The sequence below is a fragment of the Caloenas nicobarica genome, chromosome 16 (assembly GCF_036013445.1).
Source record: "Caloenas nicobarica isolate bCalNic1 chromosome 16, bCalNic1.hap1, whole genome shotgun sequence".
NCBI classification, from domain to species: domain Eukaryota; kingdom Metazoa; phylum Chordata; class Aves; order Columbiformes; family Columbidae; genus Caloenas; species Caloenas nicobarica.
Window position 1 is genome coordinate 9,918,917 of NC_088260.1, and position 15,119 is coordinate 9,934,035.

Here is a 15,119-nt window from a genome sequence, read left to right on the forward strand (position 1 = left end):
CAAAGTTAGTTTCCTTCGTGCTTTCCTAAGCAATTCATCATCTGCAACATGATCCAAGATTCATTTTAGATGATCAATTATTAATACTGAGTTCTTTGCAGGAGAAGTCTCGATGGGGCTAAAAAACACCCCCAAAACCAATGAACCAACCAAAAAAAACACCCCAGTCTCAAAGCATTAATCATAAAATAAATGGAGTCAGACCCTTGACAAGTGATAGTTAATGACTGACAGAGTATTGCAATTGTACGTGAAGTTTTTGGAGCTTCAGAAGATACAAACTAGTAATGATATCAAGCAATGTACTGAATCACTAGAAGAAACTGTCCCAGTTGATTTCCAAGCAACATGACCACATTGCTGAAGAGATTGTACCTCTGTGATTTTGTACAATAATTGAGCTCAGCAACAAAAACCAAAAAAACCACTTAGGAGATATATTTTTTCAGGGAAAAGACCAATCCTGGAATCCTGATCCTTTTTTAGATTTGTTACTGAGTCATTTTGCAACCGTAAACACTAACAACAGGTCTGCACTGAAACCCAGCACCTAGCCCAGACAACATGACCTGCTGCAGTAGAATGAACCATATTTTCTACTCAGACTCAGTAAACATGAAGACCATGGCTATGCAGCCCACTGGGTGCAGCACATGGTACAAGTGGAGGGTATATTCATCATCCTTGTGAAACAGACTTGGAAGATGAACAAATGCATAGAACATCATAAGGTCAAAATATTACACATTTGGATAAATAACTTCTTACATACCCACACATATTCATTTTCTCCACCAAATGCTACATTTGCATCTTTGCCAACAGAATTGGTACACTTGCCACAGTGAAGATTATCTGATGAAAAAAAAAAAAGACACAGAGTTCCTAAATCTGTATTCATCATATTCTATGAAGCTGTTCTAACTTACATCATAAGAAACTAAAAGTAATAAAAAGGATGTTGTCCTCATTTTGGCCAGGATGGAGTCGATTTTATTCCTAGTAGTGGGGACAGTGCTGTGTTTTGGATTTAGAAAGAGAATGATCTTGTAAATACACGAATATTTCAGTTGTTCCTAAGCAGTCAAAGACTTTTTAGTTTCTCACATCATGCCAGGTGCACAAGAAGCTGGGAGGGGGCACAGCTGGGACAGCTGACCCCAACTGGCCAAAGGGATCTTCCATATCATGCTCAGTATATATTTGGGGGGAAGAAAGAGGAAGGGACGGACATCCAGAGTTATGGATTTTCTGTTCCCAAGTCACCATTACGTGTGATGGAGCCCTGCTTTCCTGGAGATGGCTGAACACCTGCCTGCCAATGGGAAGTAGTGAATGAATTCCTTGTTTTGCTTTGCTTGTCTGTGAAGCTTTTGCTGGTCTGTGAAGCTTTTGCTTTACTTAAACTGTCTTTATCTCAACTCATAAGTTTTCTTACTTTTCTGATTATATCCCTCTAAATCCACACACGCAAGTCTTTTCACAAAATGGCAAGACTATTTCTCTACTACTACTGTTTCTATTAAGCAGTAGAGCAAATTGCTCCCAGCGTCTAGCAATCAAATCATCTTGTCCAGTAAAAGCAGGTAGAGTGACTAAGAGTTTAGCAGCCATATTGAAACTCACCTTACCAGCTCAGAGTTCCTACCACAGACAAGGATGAACAAATTCCTGACTGAGACTGCGTATGGTTCCAGAATCACGTTACATTACTACAAATGAAAACACCCAGTTAGAATAAAATGAAAGTGTCATTGCTCTTAGCAAGAAAGTAGAACTGCAACGTAGACAATATTCATGAAGATCAACCCAGAGAAGGATTCTGCATCCTCTTTGGAAGATGGAATGTATGAAATCTAATTTTTCTATGCCATGCAACTATGTGGCCATGCTTTCTTAGTCAAGAGAGTGGAAAATATAGCATTCTTATCTGGTAACATTTTTCAAAAGATTAGACAGCTGGGATCAAACAAACAAGCTCCTACCTGGACTTCTCCTAGGCTTGGAAATATTTAAATACTAGGCTCTGATTCTCAAGTGGAAAATGAAAAATAATACAGATTTTTCCTGGATGGAGAAAGCACAGTGAAAACTATGCAGTCTGCATTTGTATACTTCCATACCTGTTATTAAAAAATATTTCCCTTGGAACAGTTTTAAAATATCTGGAATGCATAAAAGCAAGTCAGAGTTATTTTATAGTATGATCTTAAAAGGTAAAAACTTATAGATAGCACCCTTTATTCTGAACGGTCATTTGTTTTCTGCTCCCATGAGAATGTGACTTCACTGAGACTTCCAGAGAATTATCAAAGAACATCACACTGAAATTACATAAACTTTTGACTACAAGTGTTTCTGGCAGACAGGTGAGCACATGGCACTGGTAATGTCTTCTTGCATTAAGATAAGGATGTCATGTTTCCACTACACAGAGATAGGTTTGTGTAACTATTGTACCATCCTGCACAAGTGTGCCTGCAGCAGCAAAAGAACTCTCAGAAGAAAATTGGGATAATTTTTTTCTTCCCTCATTTCCAAAAATAAAACTTTCTATTTCTGGTTTGAGAGCTTTCATTGTTGCAGGTGCTCTACGCTGGACTACAGAGAAGCATGGTGCTTGCAGAAACAGTTGACAGTTAGCAGCAGCTCAGGCTGATTTGAGTGTTGCCTTCTGGGATTTCCATCATGTTCTTTTCCAGTTCTGTAGAAGCAAAAAAGTTATAAAATCAATCCACAAGAAATTATAACATCCAATACTAAGGGTAACAAAAGCTGAATGCAGGCCCAGTCACACCTATACACTGGAAGTCAAGTAGACACTGACATGACCTGCAGTGCTGCGTCCAGCTCTGGAGCCCTCAGCACAGGACAGACATGGACCTGTTGGAGAGGGGCCAGAGGAGCCACAGAAATGATCCAAGGGCTGGAAAAGCTCTCCTGTGAGGAAAGGCTGAGAGAGTTGGGGTTGTTCAGCCTGGAGAAGACAAGGCTCCAGGAAGACCTTATTGTGGCCTTTCCATACCTAAAAGAAGCCTATTAGAAGGGTGGGGACAGACTTTTTAGCAGGGCCTGTTGCAATAGAACAAGGGGTGATGGTTTTAAACTAAAGGAGGGGAGATTCAGGCCAAACAAGAGTAAGAAATTTTTTATGATGAGAAACACTGGCCCAGGATGCCCAAAGAGGTGGTGGATGCCCCATCCCTGGAGACATCCCAGGCCAGGCTGGACAGGGCTCTGAGCAACCTGAACTGGTTGAAGATGTCCCTGCTCATTGCAGGGGAGTTGGACTGGATGAGCTTTGAAGGTCCCTTCCAACCCAAACTGTTCTATGATTCTATGACTGTTCTGGCAGGTGTTTGAAATGGGCTTTAATGCTTGAAAAACTTTCCCAATCCTTCAGGCTGTAAACAAGGAAAATACACACAAAAAGCAAAACTTAACATACTGATGAGGTTTCCTGCTCCAATTTGGGCCATGTGCCCAGCAGAGTCCTCCAGCTCTTTTATCATGGACTGTTCAAAGGCCAAGGCAGCAACTCGGGAAAAGAACTGTTTGACATTTTCCCCTAGGAAACAGGACAAAAATAATGTGTTTTTACAACTGCACATCAACACACAATCAAGAATAGCAAGCACGTCTGTGAACAGACCACTGCTCAATACTGGAATAGAACAGGCCTCTCCAACAATCTGTCCTCCATTCTGATCACTGAAGAGAAAATTCTTCATTTTCTTACTCTGGAATACCCTACCCTGTACTGTATCTTTATTTTTATTCAGCAACAGAGACAATTTAGCTTGTGGTATAATCTTTTTTTCACTGCTGATGTTGAGTAGCAGTGCACAAAAGTATTTATGTAACTATGTATGAATTAAACATGCTCAGACATTGCACAGCAGCTCAAGTACTCTTTTCTGTAAACATGACAGTACAAATTAATCAACCACTAATAAACCTGAAGTTTACAATAGCAATAAAACGCAAGAACAAAAAATCTGCATAGGAATGGGGGGGATAAGGAACTTTTAACTTCCTTCGACTGTAACGTAAGCCTTTGTGGTTACGCTGTTTTTACATCCTTTGCAGTAACTTACCTGTTTTGGCTGAAACCGACCAGTATTCTGCCTGCATCTCATTGGCAAAGCGGATGGCATCTAGCTCGGTCCTTTCACACACAGCATCTGACTGAGTAAACAACATGGGATAACTTTAACATGTGAAGAGTATCTGGGCTGTTAACAACAGAAAGGTACTGCTGGCACCTATACTGTGATGCTTCCGGTTTTCACAGTGGTCTTTCTGGCCTTGCCTTAGAACTTGTGCAATTAGACATGATTGCAAGAACACTCAAGTACTCAGTACTGCTTTTAAAATAGAAGTCTACGTTCACCTTCCACAGCATTGAAAGAAAACAACAGTTAACAAGTGTGACCATTGTATGTAACCATGTAGTGTGGTATGTTAGCTATAAAAACAGCCCAGTTACTGGTCTTCAAATTCTTGTCAGCCCATCATCCTCAGTGAAAGAGTTGCAGGACTGACTAATCACAATGGTTCTTTGTGTTTAATCTTTCTTGTCTCTGTCTTGGATCCTTTTTTCTACTTCATCTGTTTTCACTATGCTGTACGACAATGGCCTTCCTCCCTTTTTACGTTTACTCTTTCTTATCTGTTCTTAAGACTAAAATTTCTTGCCCCTTCAATGGATTTCGCACTCTTGCACTTAAGTTTTCAGGTCTTTTTCTCCCTCTCATTTGTTCTCTGTGATCAACCATATCAATATGTTGCTATTTGCTCTCAATCTTTAGCCCATTTGTGATGAATGATATCAGTCTTGCTGGCTTGCACAGTTTTCTGTGCATTGTCTTAGAAGGGGGAACCCCTGCACAACTGAGAAGAATTCTAAAGATTTGGAAAGGATGATGTGGCATCAGGAAGAGAAGTAGAGTGACTTCATCCTGAAGTCATACCTAAACCCCACTATCCTTTGCTTCACTCTTGTCTTCCCTTCAGTTGAAAGTGCTATCATTCTAAAAACCAAAACTAACTTACAATAAGGAATTCTAGCTTAGACAAGACTTCAGATCTGTGTCCTCAGAGGTCTGGCACATTTAGCTTTTACAGCATAAGCAACACAAAGTACCAAAAAACCTGACAGACATGCAGCTTTCTGTGACTTATTTTCAGTGAAGCGTAAGAAACAAACTGTTTAAGTGACACTGTAGCAGCTGGAGAGGAGGAATAATAATTTTTTTAAAATCAACTAAACAGCAGAAACAGCAAGTTTCTTTTTAAGTCTTTAAGAATTAAGTATTGATAGCTAGAGAAAGACAAACACAAGACTCAGAATGGTATAGGGTGAGTGCATTATATCCTGTTCTTCTGAAAATGATGTCACACTCAATTAAGGAAGATTTCTTCCCTGTTTCTGAATAATGAATGCGCTGTCTCAAAAACCAAACAAAAACACAAAACAAAACCAACCAAACACACACACACAACCAAACAACAAAACCATCAAGATCATTAGGTACTCTGTTCTTTTGTGCATCCAACTTTTCTCCGCCTTTGCAATTATTCGTATGTGCTTGGAAAAATGTTGTGCAAGAAATGGAACTAGGTATATTTCACTAACTACCCATTTCATCAGAAAGCGTCTTCACAAATTGGCTCCAAGTGTGCTGTTCTATTTACCTGTGATCTTCTTTCTTTCTGTTTAGGTTTTTCCCTCGAGGTCTTTATCTCAACAACATTGTGTACAACTTGTAAGGAAAATCACTTGAGGAACTAGTGGAAATCTGATTTCCTTATCTGCATTCAATTTACTCACCACCAAATCTTTTTTTGTTCCAACCAGAAAGATGAAGCTGGAATCTGGCTCGTTCTCCCTCAATGCATCTTCTAGCCACTGTCTGAAATACAAAAGAGAAATGACAGAATCAGTCAGAGGGACTGAGGAATATGGGAGAAAGTGACAGACAATAGGGTCACAAGAACAGTGAGAGGATGAACTTATGTGAGAGTATCAAAAGACTTTTCTTCTAGACAGAAGGAGACCAGGAGCTGTTACTGAACTCCTTTCAGCACATGCCTTCCACTAATGAAAAGTTCAAACATGCCCACTGTACAGTACAAATTCAACAATGATTTTAGCATCCAGAGAGGGTATTTATCAGTACAAGGAAGTGGATGAAGTTTTGATTGAGATAAGGAATAACAGAAGCAGAGGAAAAAATATGAACAACATAGCAGATGAGATATAAATGGGATAGATAAAGAAGAGCAAAATAATCTATTCAGCATTATAAAACAGCTCTCTATGAAGGCTGCATGATTCTTGTCTCAGAAGATTTTATATTTTTGTTACTCTAGCAATCAAGTTCCTCTTGAGTTGTCCAACACAAGTCAAGGAGGGAACGGAGCAGGGCAAAAGGTTCACAGGTTTCAATTATTTTCAGTCAAACAGAGACACTAATATATATATTATTTTACAAAGTCCTATGTAAATGAGCTAAGTATCACAGCCGTACTCTAAGGAAATAGTCTAACAGACATTAAAATAAGACGGAGTACAGGTTGTAAAGAAACATGTACCTGCATTACAGTCACAACAGTATGTTAGAAATACATATGCTCTAAGCTGGTGACAACAATGTAGATCATAGAACCATGTAGCATTTTGCAGCCTGCACTAAAAGCAAAACGAGTTTATCCATAACAATTAGTGTGCCATTGTAATCAAACCATTACAAGTATCTGAAACCGTAAGTTTAGTTATTTCTACATGTACTCTGAGTTTTTAGTTTTCTCTCTTCTTTTTGACAGTCTGCTTCCCAACAGAATCATTACAGAAACCAGAGAAAGAAAATAATTTCAGGCTAGCAGTGCACCCAAAAATGTGAGGCTCTTGAGACATTATGCATGAGTTGTATCTCATCAATTTCACCATTTACATCAGATGCTAGCCTGTTATTCCATTTACAGCAAAGGGAGGAAAAAAAAATAAAAGATGCTTTTGGGCTGCACTTCATCTCTTCCTGCATGTCTAGTTTTGGAAGGATCAAGCTCTTACTCAAGTGCCTTTTTCTCTCCACTGACTATAAGGTAAGTCAAGGGTAAGTAGCTCAAATTTATGCTCTGCATTTTCTTCAGAAAAATCCCATCCTACGTAATTCAACCAAGTGACTGTCATTCTTCATTTCTTAGCTCAATAGAAAATACACTCACAATCCAGCATGTTCTCAGCAACTACAGGCTATCCAAGGCAAATAAACCTGCTATAAAAGCTCCAAAGTCTAAGCCAAAATACAGAAACTTACTTCGTGTGATCCAAAGTTCGGATATCAGCCAGATCAAACACTGTTATTATAACTGCAGTAACAGACAAGAACGGAAAAAAAGTTAATTAAGTTAGAAAGTGTATCAGGAGGCTCTCCAACTCATCTTGTTATACAGAGAGAACATTTACATAATAAGTGCAAGAGCAGATTTCACACAGAGGAGATGGAAGACTATCCATTTGCTCATTCCTCTTCTTTCTCTAGCACCCAGTAAGACTGAAGTCCTCAGTCTTCAACCTTATCTAGTCTTTACCTGTCCATAGTGCTATTACTCTTTTTATTTTGGGACCACTTGAATTCCTGTAGATATTGTCTCTAACCAAAGGGAATGCTAGAAGCGTCCACTTCTAACTTCAGCAATAATCTTACCCAAAGCCCCTAGACACAAGTGCCAACTTTTATCACTGCATCATCAGAACATTCAAAGCTTGCAGGTGTGACAACATATCAATTAATGAGCTTTTTAGTCCCTTCTTCTCTCCAATAACAGACAATCCATTTCACCACACTTTGTCTACAGGTACCTTTCCAAGGAGCACATACGCATATATGTTTCTGCATGAAGCATAACCTCCTGTCACAGCCAGGATCAAATTAATATTGTTCTCACCCTCTGCTCCTCGGTAGTAAGCAGATGCAATGCACTTGAACTTTTCCTGACCTGCTGTGTCCCATCTGTGCAATGGGGGACAAAAAGAAATTTCAGGTTAATGAAACCAAATGTAATCTGAGTATACATGCTAATGAAGCAGCAGACTGGTACAAGTTAGAGAAGAATGTGATATCAGAGAAGTGCTACCATCTGGAACATGTTCTTCATTAACTACTGACAGAAATACAGTAAAGCTCTATTATTTAATGAAGACAGGTGAACTCTGGTTTTAGTATTTTTTTCCTTTAATACTGGTCATTTTGGAGACACAAATCAAATATTCATATTCCGCATGGCAATATCCTTTCTTAAAACATTTTTCCTCTTCTATGTCATTTGCATGTATCTCTAGGGCAATCTAATTTTGAAAATTTCTGTGCTAATAGTAGCTAAATCAGCTACTAGCCCATATTAGAATCTTGGAACTGCTAGATGTATCTGTCCATACACTACAAATTAGAGACCTACAGCTCAGTCCACCAGGTACTAATCAAGAAAGTGCTTCATATTAATGAACATGATATGCAGTTCTCTCAGCTACTACCTGCACTACATAAGTTTGAGGGTTTTTATAGCCTGCTACTGTCAGTCACAGATACTTGCCAATTCATCTTGTATGGAAATCCCTCAGCAAGAGGGGGCACTAGTGCTCATCATATGGAAATGATCTACCCAGGCACTGAAGATTCTGCAGACAATGCAACCTGATGTTTAGCTGTTCACGAAATCCAAGAGAGTAAGAGTTTCACTAGAACTGCAAGTCTAGGTACAGAACTTGGTTTTGAGATAACATTCTTTGTGCATTTTTATTATTTTTTTAAAAATCTTTATTCCACTAGAGCCTGCAGCAATTCAAGCTGTGCTGAGATTGTACACTATGCAGTACTTAAGCACTCTGTTTCAACTTACATCTGGAGATTGTACGGTACTCCAATTATTTCAAAACGTTCGATTTCAAAATCCACTCCAATGGTCGCCTTGTAGTCTCGGTCAAAATTATCTTTACAAAATCTGCAATTAAAAAAAAAAAGGATGATATACTAGTAATACCCAGCACAAACAACTGCAAAACTAACACTATCTAGAGTAAATTATGAAGAAAATAATTAACTAACTGTGGAGTGGCTATACATTGCAGAAGCATATATAAAACCACCAAGAATCTAACTAAAAAAAGGAGATACTGGATAACAAAATAGAAAGCATATACATCTAAGTAAGCTCTCAAGATGAGATGAGAATCAGAATGAAATGGTTTTGGACTGTCAAGGAAGATACAGTATCTTATAGTTTTAGTTACATGAGAATATATTTTGGGTCATAAATAATGACCCAAATGTTTAATCAATTAGATAAAAAACTTACACATCTACTTAAGAACGTGGAATAAGAATAATAATAAAACACAAACATAGACAGAAAGCTGTCACAGTGATCATAAGCTACAGACATCCAGTGATCTGTTCACCGGACTTAGATACAAAAAAGCATAAGAGCTGTTTTTAACATCTGGTAAAGCATCAAATAACTATTCTTTAAGGCATTCTGCATTTTACCTGCCTTATTTTATAAGCTATTGAAAAACTTGAGCTTCCTCTACAGTCTTGCAGCTGTAGAAATGAGTAAAGGTACCCACACAAGGATGCCTTAAAAATGTTTCAGTGAACAACCCTACAAGTAAGGAGAAATCAAGACTCAGACAACAGAAAGATTTTTTCTTTTGTACCTTGCCTTTAGACCAGACTTCTTAAGGAAACACTGTATCATATTTGACTGGATAAAAATAGTTCAGAATATAACATATACTGATGGAAGTGCCAGATCATTACTTTCTGTGTTGTCTTTTATTCAATAACAAAACCATGGTTCAAAACAGAACCATGAAATACTACTCATGGACAGGAATGGAAACATTATAACATTTATTCGAGAAAGAGCAGAAACAAACCATCTGCTGAGATACACTGTACCTGTTGATAAGGCTGGTTTTCCCAACATACAGATCTCCTACCACAACCACTTTGGATATTTTCAGCCTGTTATAAATATTTGAAAACATTACATGTTTTTAGAAGCAATTTTAACATCCTCTAAAAACTCTGATTTATATCTTTAAATTGCAAGTGATGAGCATATGTACTTCTGACTCCAATTTACCTAAATGCCACTGTGCTGCAGGATCAGAGTCTTAAATGGCGAGAAGGAAAAAGGTCACTAAAATCCACAGAAACTCTGGAACGGAAATAGTCTATTTCTTACTCTGCATATTTTTTTTCTTAAATATAATCCAGTGGGACATAAATTCTATTCTATTAAAATTGCTTTGACTACAAGTATATACATTTGGCAGTTTGCACATAAGACCATAGAGTATCTGTATCCTTTTCATGAAAATTAATCAAAAGTTTCTCATTGACCTTGATAGTACAAATCAAGTCCTAAGTTCAGAAACAAGAAATTGCTGATAATGAAATAACTCTCTGCAGAATTTGTCTCTGGGGGGGAGGAAAAAGAACCAAAACACATGGTTAGAGTCAATACATTTTCTGGCTATCTGAAATAATATTAATCTGAAGCTGGCTTCATGCAAATAATCCTCTTTGTTCTGGATCCTCCCAGAGCATAAAGTGGATGGGCTTTAGGTGACAAAGCCTACATTCTCAAAGCTGAAATGCAGAGTACCTTTTAGGAGATATAGCTGGATAAGTGAATGTAGATGTATTTGTTGACCTAAACTTGGATTGACATCTCCTGTTCACATACTACAAAAATGGCTTAAGAGGTTTAAAGCTCTTTTGTACCAAGGAATGGCTTTTTGAACAAAGGAATTAATCTTCTATTGAATATTATTTCTTGTTTTATCAGGCTTCCATGGGATGCTGATTCCAAGTTATCTATTCTAAATAGTACAAATCTTGACTTCTCACCTGCGTGACTAGTATTTCAGAAAAAATAAGGCATTTGATGTGCCAGTCAACACCGACTGGGTGGCTGCAGGGCCCTAACCTGCTGACATTCTCTGCTTGATTAACTGTTACTGATAAAATACTGAATAAAATCAATGACCTTAAGGGAAAAGCAAAAAAAGCAAGATGTTGTTTTAGAGTGTGTGTTCCATTAATTCATATTGGGGATAAAAAAACTCCTTAGATTAGCCAATTTAACACATTGATGGAATATCAAGAGAGTCTTAAACACAGCCATTAGCTACTGAATTTCTCAGACTACCTTTCCAAATGACAAAGAAATAATCCATTTTTTGGGATAACGGAAAAGGAAGATAATGGCAATTCCTGTCAAGTTGTACAATTACTGTACAAAACGCTTGGTTGTCTGCCCCTTCTGCTCCACCAAAAAATGACCTAATAATAATAATATCTAGAGAGCAGTGACATGAAAGTGGTTTAATTCTATTCACAAAGCCAAAATGTAAAGATTGTATCTATACTCTGTTGCCACAATAAATGAACTGGAGAGTTGGTCTACTCTGCAAATTAAAAAAAAAAAGAGATCTTGGTCACAGAGGGGAAAAAATGCCTCAATTCAATAAAGCATGTATTACTAGCAAGATTGTCCAGACACTTGTAACAAACTAATGTGAAAGCAAGATAGTGACTGTGCTTCTAAAGAGCAAAGAACTCACTCATGTCTCTCAGGGAGATGTATTTTGGCTTCAATATATTTTAGCAAGACTCCCTAGTGAAATGAACAAAAAGTTCCATTTAAAGATGGATTCCATGACAAGTCACATGGCAATCAACAACTCTAGATTTGAAAGAATAGTGAGCTAATTGTCAGTATTCATAGAAGCTCCACTTTATGAAAGATCTTTCACACTGGAACACAGAAGCATTTGTCACTAAAACATACAGCTATTTATTTTAACTGAATAGTGATGATTTCTAACAGAGTTGAGCTTTCTTGCCTCCCTTCAGGAATTCAATCTGTACAAGTAACAGTTCTGGGAGAAAGAAGATGTGAAAAAAACCCAAAGAATATGACAAGGACATAAATCACTTTATTTGGGTTTTTTTAATGCTACACATTTAGCAGAATTTTGCTCCAGTTTTAACAAAACATTTAAGACTTCTTAGCTCTAAAAGACTAAAGCTAGATTCTTACGTGTTTCAAGCAACCTAGAACTGCTCTATGTTTATACCACCACCCCATCACCCCCCCAAGCCTTTATTAACTGCTTTTTTGGAACACCAACAGAGAATACAGCAAGGCTAGATCTGCCCTGTTCCTTATAACTTCTCTAGAATTTGGTTGCCATACTGACTTGCACGTGCAAAAGTCAACACTAATTTTAAAGAGTCAGTCTTTCGAACTAAGAGTTTAGTTCAAAGTTGCTAAACTACTTGTTGCTACACAACTCTGCTATTTTTTCAACATTATTTATGCCAGCAGAAAAAGTATCCGTCACTTATGGAAAGAAGGGGCTCTTTATTCATTTACTGTCAAACAGGTCAGACAACTGCCACATGCACGGGCTTAGCTGCCTTGAAACATGGTGGACTGAGGAAGATGAGGAATGAGGAAGGAAAAGCCTATGAAGGAATCAGGCTATAAAAAGCTTAAAATACTTTCTTCATTTCGTACTTGGTTTATTACAAATTTACCCAAGTGTTCCAGTGCTCCGTTGACAAGCAGTCCTGACCTGCGCATGGAAGTGCTCTTTGAACTGCAGACAGGCTTCAGGTGTGTACCACTGAAAACAGGAGAGAACAGCTACTGGGATAAACTGTGTGATGTCTACTTTGCAAGAAGTCAGATCAGCAAGGAGAAAAAAAAAAATATATAAGAAGGTTAATTCAAAGAGTTTGTATAGCACAGGGATACCCTGTCATAAGAAAAGAGGCAGCTTGGGTTAGAAGGCAGTAAGGCTTCATCACAGTCGCATTTGTAAAAACTCCTCTGGATAGCACCATCATTAAACCACCTTTCTGAGAGTCAGCATCTGAGTACTAGCTAAACCTCCAGTCACATACACTTGCTTATCATTTGGTACAACAGCAAGTACCTTAAATTATCCCAGAAATCTAAGACACACAAAATAAACATAGATGGGAGCATACTACCAGCAAGACATTGTTACTATGAAGTCTTTACATCTCTTATATGTGTGAAGCACTATTTCTGTTACTAGTTTTTAAACAGGCACTAGTTAAAAATGAGGAAAATGTATTTTACCTTATATTTGCTTTAAATAACTGTGGTAGTTATCATAAAATTAAAAGCAAAATATGTGGCTGAGATCAAGCACAGAAAAAATGCTAATCCTCTTAAAAGGATCTTTTGAACAAATGAAAAAACAGAATGGTAATTCCTTGTCCTTCCCTGTCCTTAACTCTTCTATTATACTTTGAGTACTAAACTCTTTGGGGACATGAATGATCTGTCTGTGTTTCTACAGTGCCTGCTACATTTGATCTACTGTATGACTAAAGTTCCTATACAAACAGAAAATGAAAATTGCCTCAAATTCTTCAACCAAAACCTCCATATAGATCTAATTAGACTTTTTGCATATTTAACATCAGCTATGGTTCTTATTTCCCCTTGGCATAGGAACTCTTTAAGCATGCAGTTATTAACGTTCAGCTGAAATAACAATACAGATGTTATAAGATAATACTTCTGTGGCAAGAGTCATTTTCTGTAAAGGTTAAAAGAAGAAATGAGGATTATTATTAAATACATCAGCATTGAGTGGAAACATGAGGTCACATCCATCTTTGAAAGAAATCCTTAAACAATTTGCAATTTTAGCAGAATACAACTGTACATTAAATTAAAATACTATTAGCACAAGTGAAAGATAGCTCAATGTGGCAGGTACTACATACTGTGACCAGAGGGATAAAGAATGCTTACCTTCGGAAACTGGGAGATTATCCTGTCCCTACTCACTGGGGGAATCAAATGCATTGGGTTGGACTTCATCCTCCAGTTCGATTAATTTCTATCAGACAGGCAATATATAGAGAGAAACATGGCATTCAGGAATTGCCTCAATACAGGAAAAACATGATTAAAAAAAATAAATTAACAGTTCTTACAGACTCATCATATTTTTTCTTTTCAGTACAACTGGTAGTTCTTTGACTTTATTTGCTCTAAAGAAAACCCATTTTTTACGTAAAAGGGACCCTTCCAGTGTACACCGCTGTGGTAGCAAACAGTGGCTTTCTGAAACTGGAAGGCATCAACTCTAATTCCACAGGAGGGCAGAGAATTGTTCACTTACTTCAATGTAAGTGCTTGCAGTTTAGCCCTCAAAGGATTTTACAGTGTTTAATTTTAAAATCTCACGTATTATTGTTTGAGATGCCTCTGCACTAAGCACATTAATAAATGTTACAGGATACCAGATTTCATTCGGTCAGAAGAAGAAAAGAGGAAAGATGAAGCTGCCAGATTTTGTGGCACAACATCAAACTTCCATCCACGATCAGCTCAGAAGAATGAAATCAGTAGGTAGCCTGACATGGGAAAAGAATATTGTTCACATGAAAATCACAAATGCATTTAGATATCCCACTTGAGACATACCAATTTGGTTATGCAATGAAACCTCGTGGGTTGTTGGGGGAGGGCACCCCTGATAGGGCACCAATTTCTTCCTGGCATTCGAAAGAACGTTTCTAACAAGAACACTCATCATGTAGCAAAGTATAAGGAAGGACTCACCGTGCAGCAGCTGATGCAGCAGGATCCCAGCTACACGAACAGCTCAGCTGCTGCGTGCCCATAGCAACAGGCCTGCAACAGTTCCCTTCCTCCCTTCCACACAGCGAGAAGGGAAGGCGGAGTTTGAGTAATTGAACTATGCAGAGGGCCCTAGTTTTAAAAGAACAAACTGGTTTGAGGGGCCACACAGATTTCTTTGATCAAAAGCTACTCCTTAATAAACCAAATGGTCCCCTAATCCTGTATGAGAAAATAGTCCTGTTTTCCTCAGAGACAGTTGTATATATGGATACAATGATCAGGATTAACCCATCAGACAAGGAACTAAAGGAGTGGGCAACTGTTACAGAGCTAGTATTAAGCACAGCAGCAATTATAAAGAAACTCCTGAGGGATTTTTTCAGAATTTCAACTTGATTTCATCTCAGTTT

General features: G+C 37.9%; 1 protein-coding gene across 1 annotated transcript; it reads right to left on the reverse strand.

The window, feature by feature from the left end:
• Positions 1-2,639: 2,639 nt before the first annotated feature.
• Positions 2,640-13,941, reverse strand: RAB36 (RAB36, member RAS oncogene family). Its single transcript, XM_065646640.1, has 10 exons — positions 13,873-13,941; positions 12,618-12,706; positions 9,966-10,031; positions 8,905-9,006; positions 7,954-8,018; positions 7,323-7,374; positions 5,834-5,915; positions 4,098-4,188; positions 3,449-3,568; positions 2,640-2,704 (listed from the first exon to the last, which is right to left on the reverse strand). The coding sequence occupies exons 1-10, from the start codon at positions 13,939-13,941 to the stop codon at positions 2,640-2,642; spliced, it is 801 nt and encodes a 266-aa protein (XP_065502712.1).
• Positions 13,942-15,119: the final 1,178 nt, after the last annotated feature.

Excerpts from the sequence above, each read along its gene's own strand:
- RAB36 (XM_065646640.1), bottom strand. The coding sequence starts at position 13,941 with ATGAAGTCCAACCCAATGCATTTGATTCCCCCAGTGAGTAGGGACAGG. Across the intron at positions 10,032-12,617 it reads CGGAGCACTGGAACACTTGG|GCTGAAAATATCCAAAGTGG; the intron begins GTAAATTTGTAA and ends TATTTATAACAG. Across the intron at positions 9,007-9,965 it reads AAAACCAGCCTTATCAACAG|ATTTTGTAAAGATAATTTTG; the intron begins GTACAGTGTATC and ends TTTTAATTGCAG.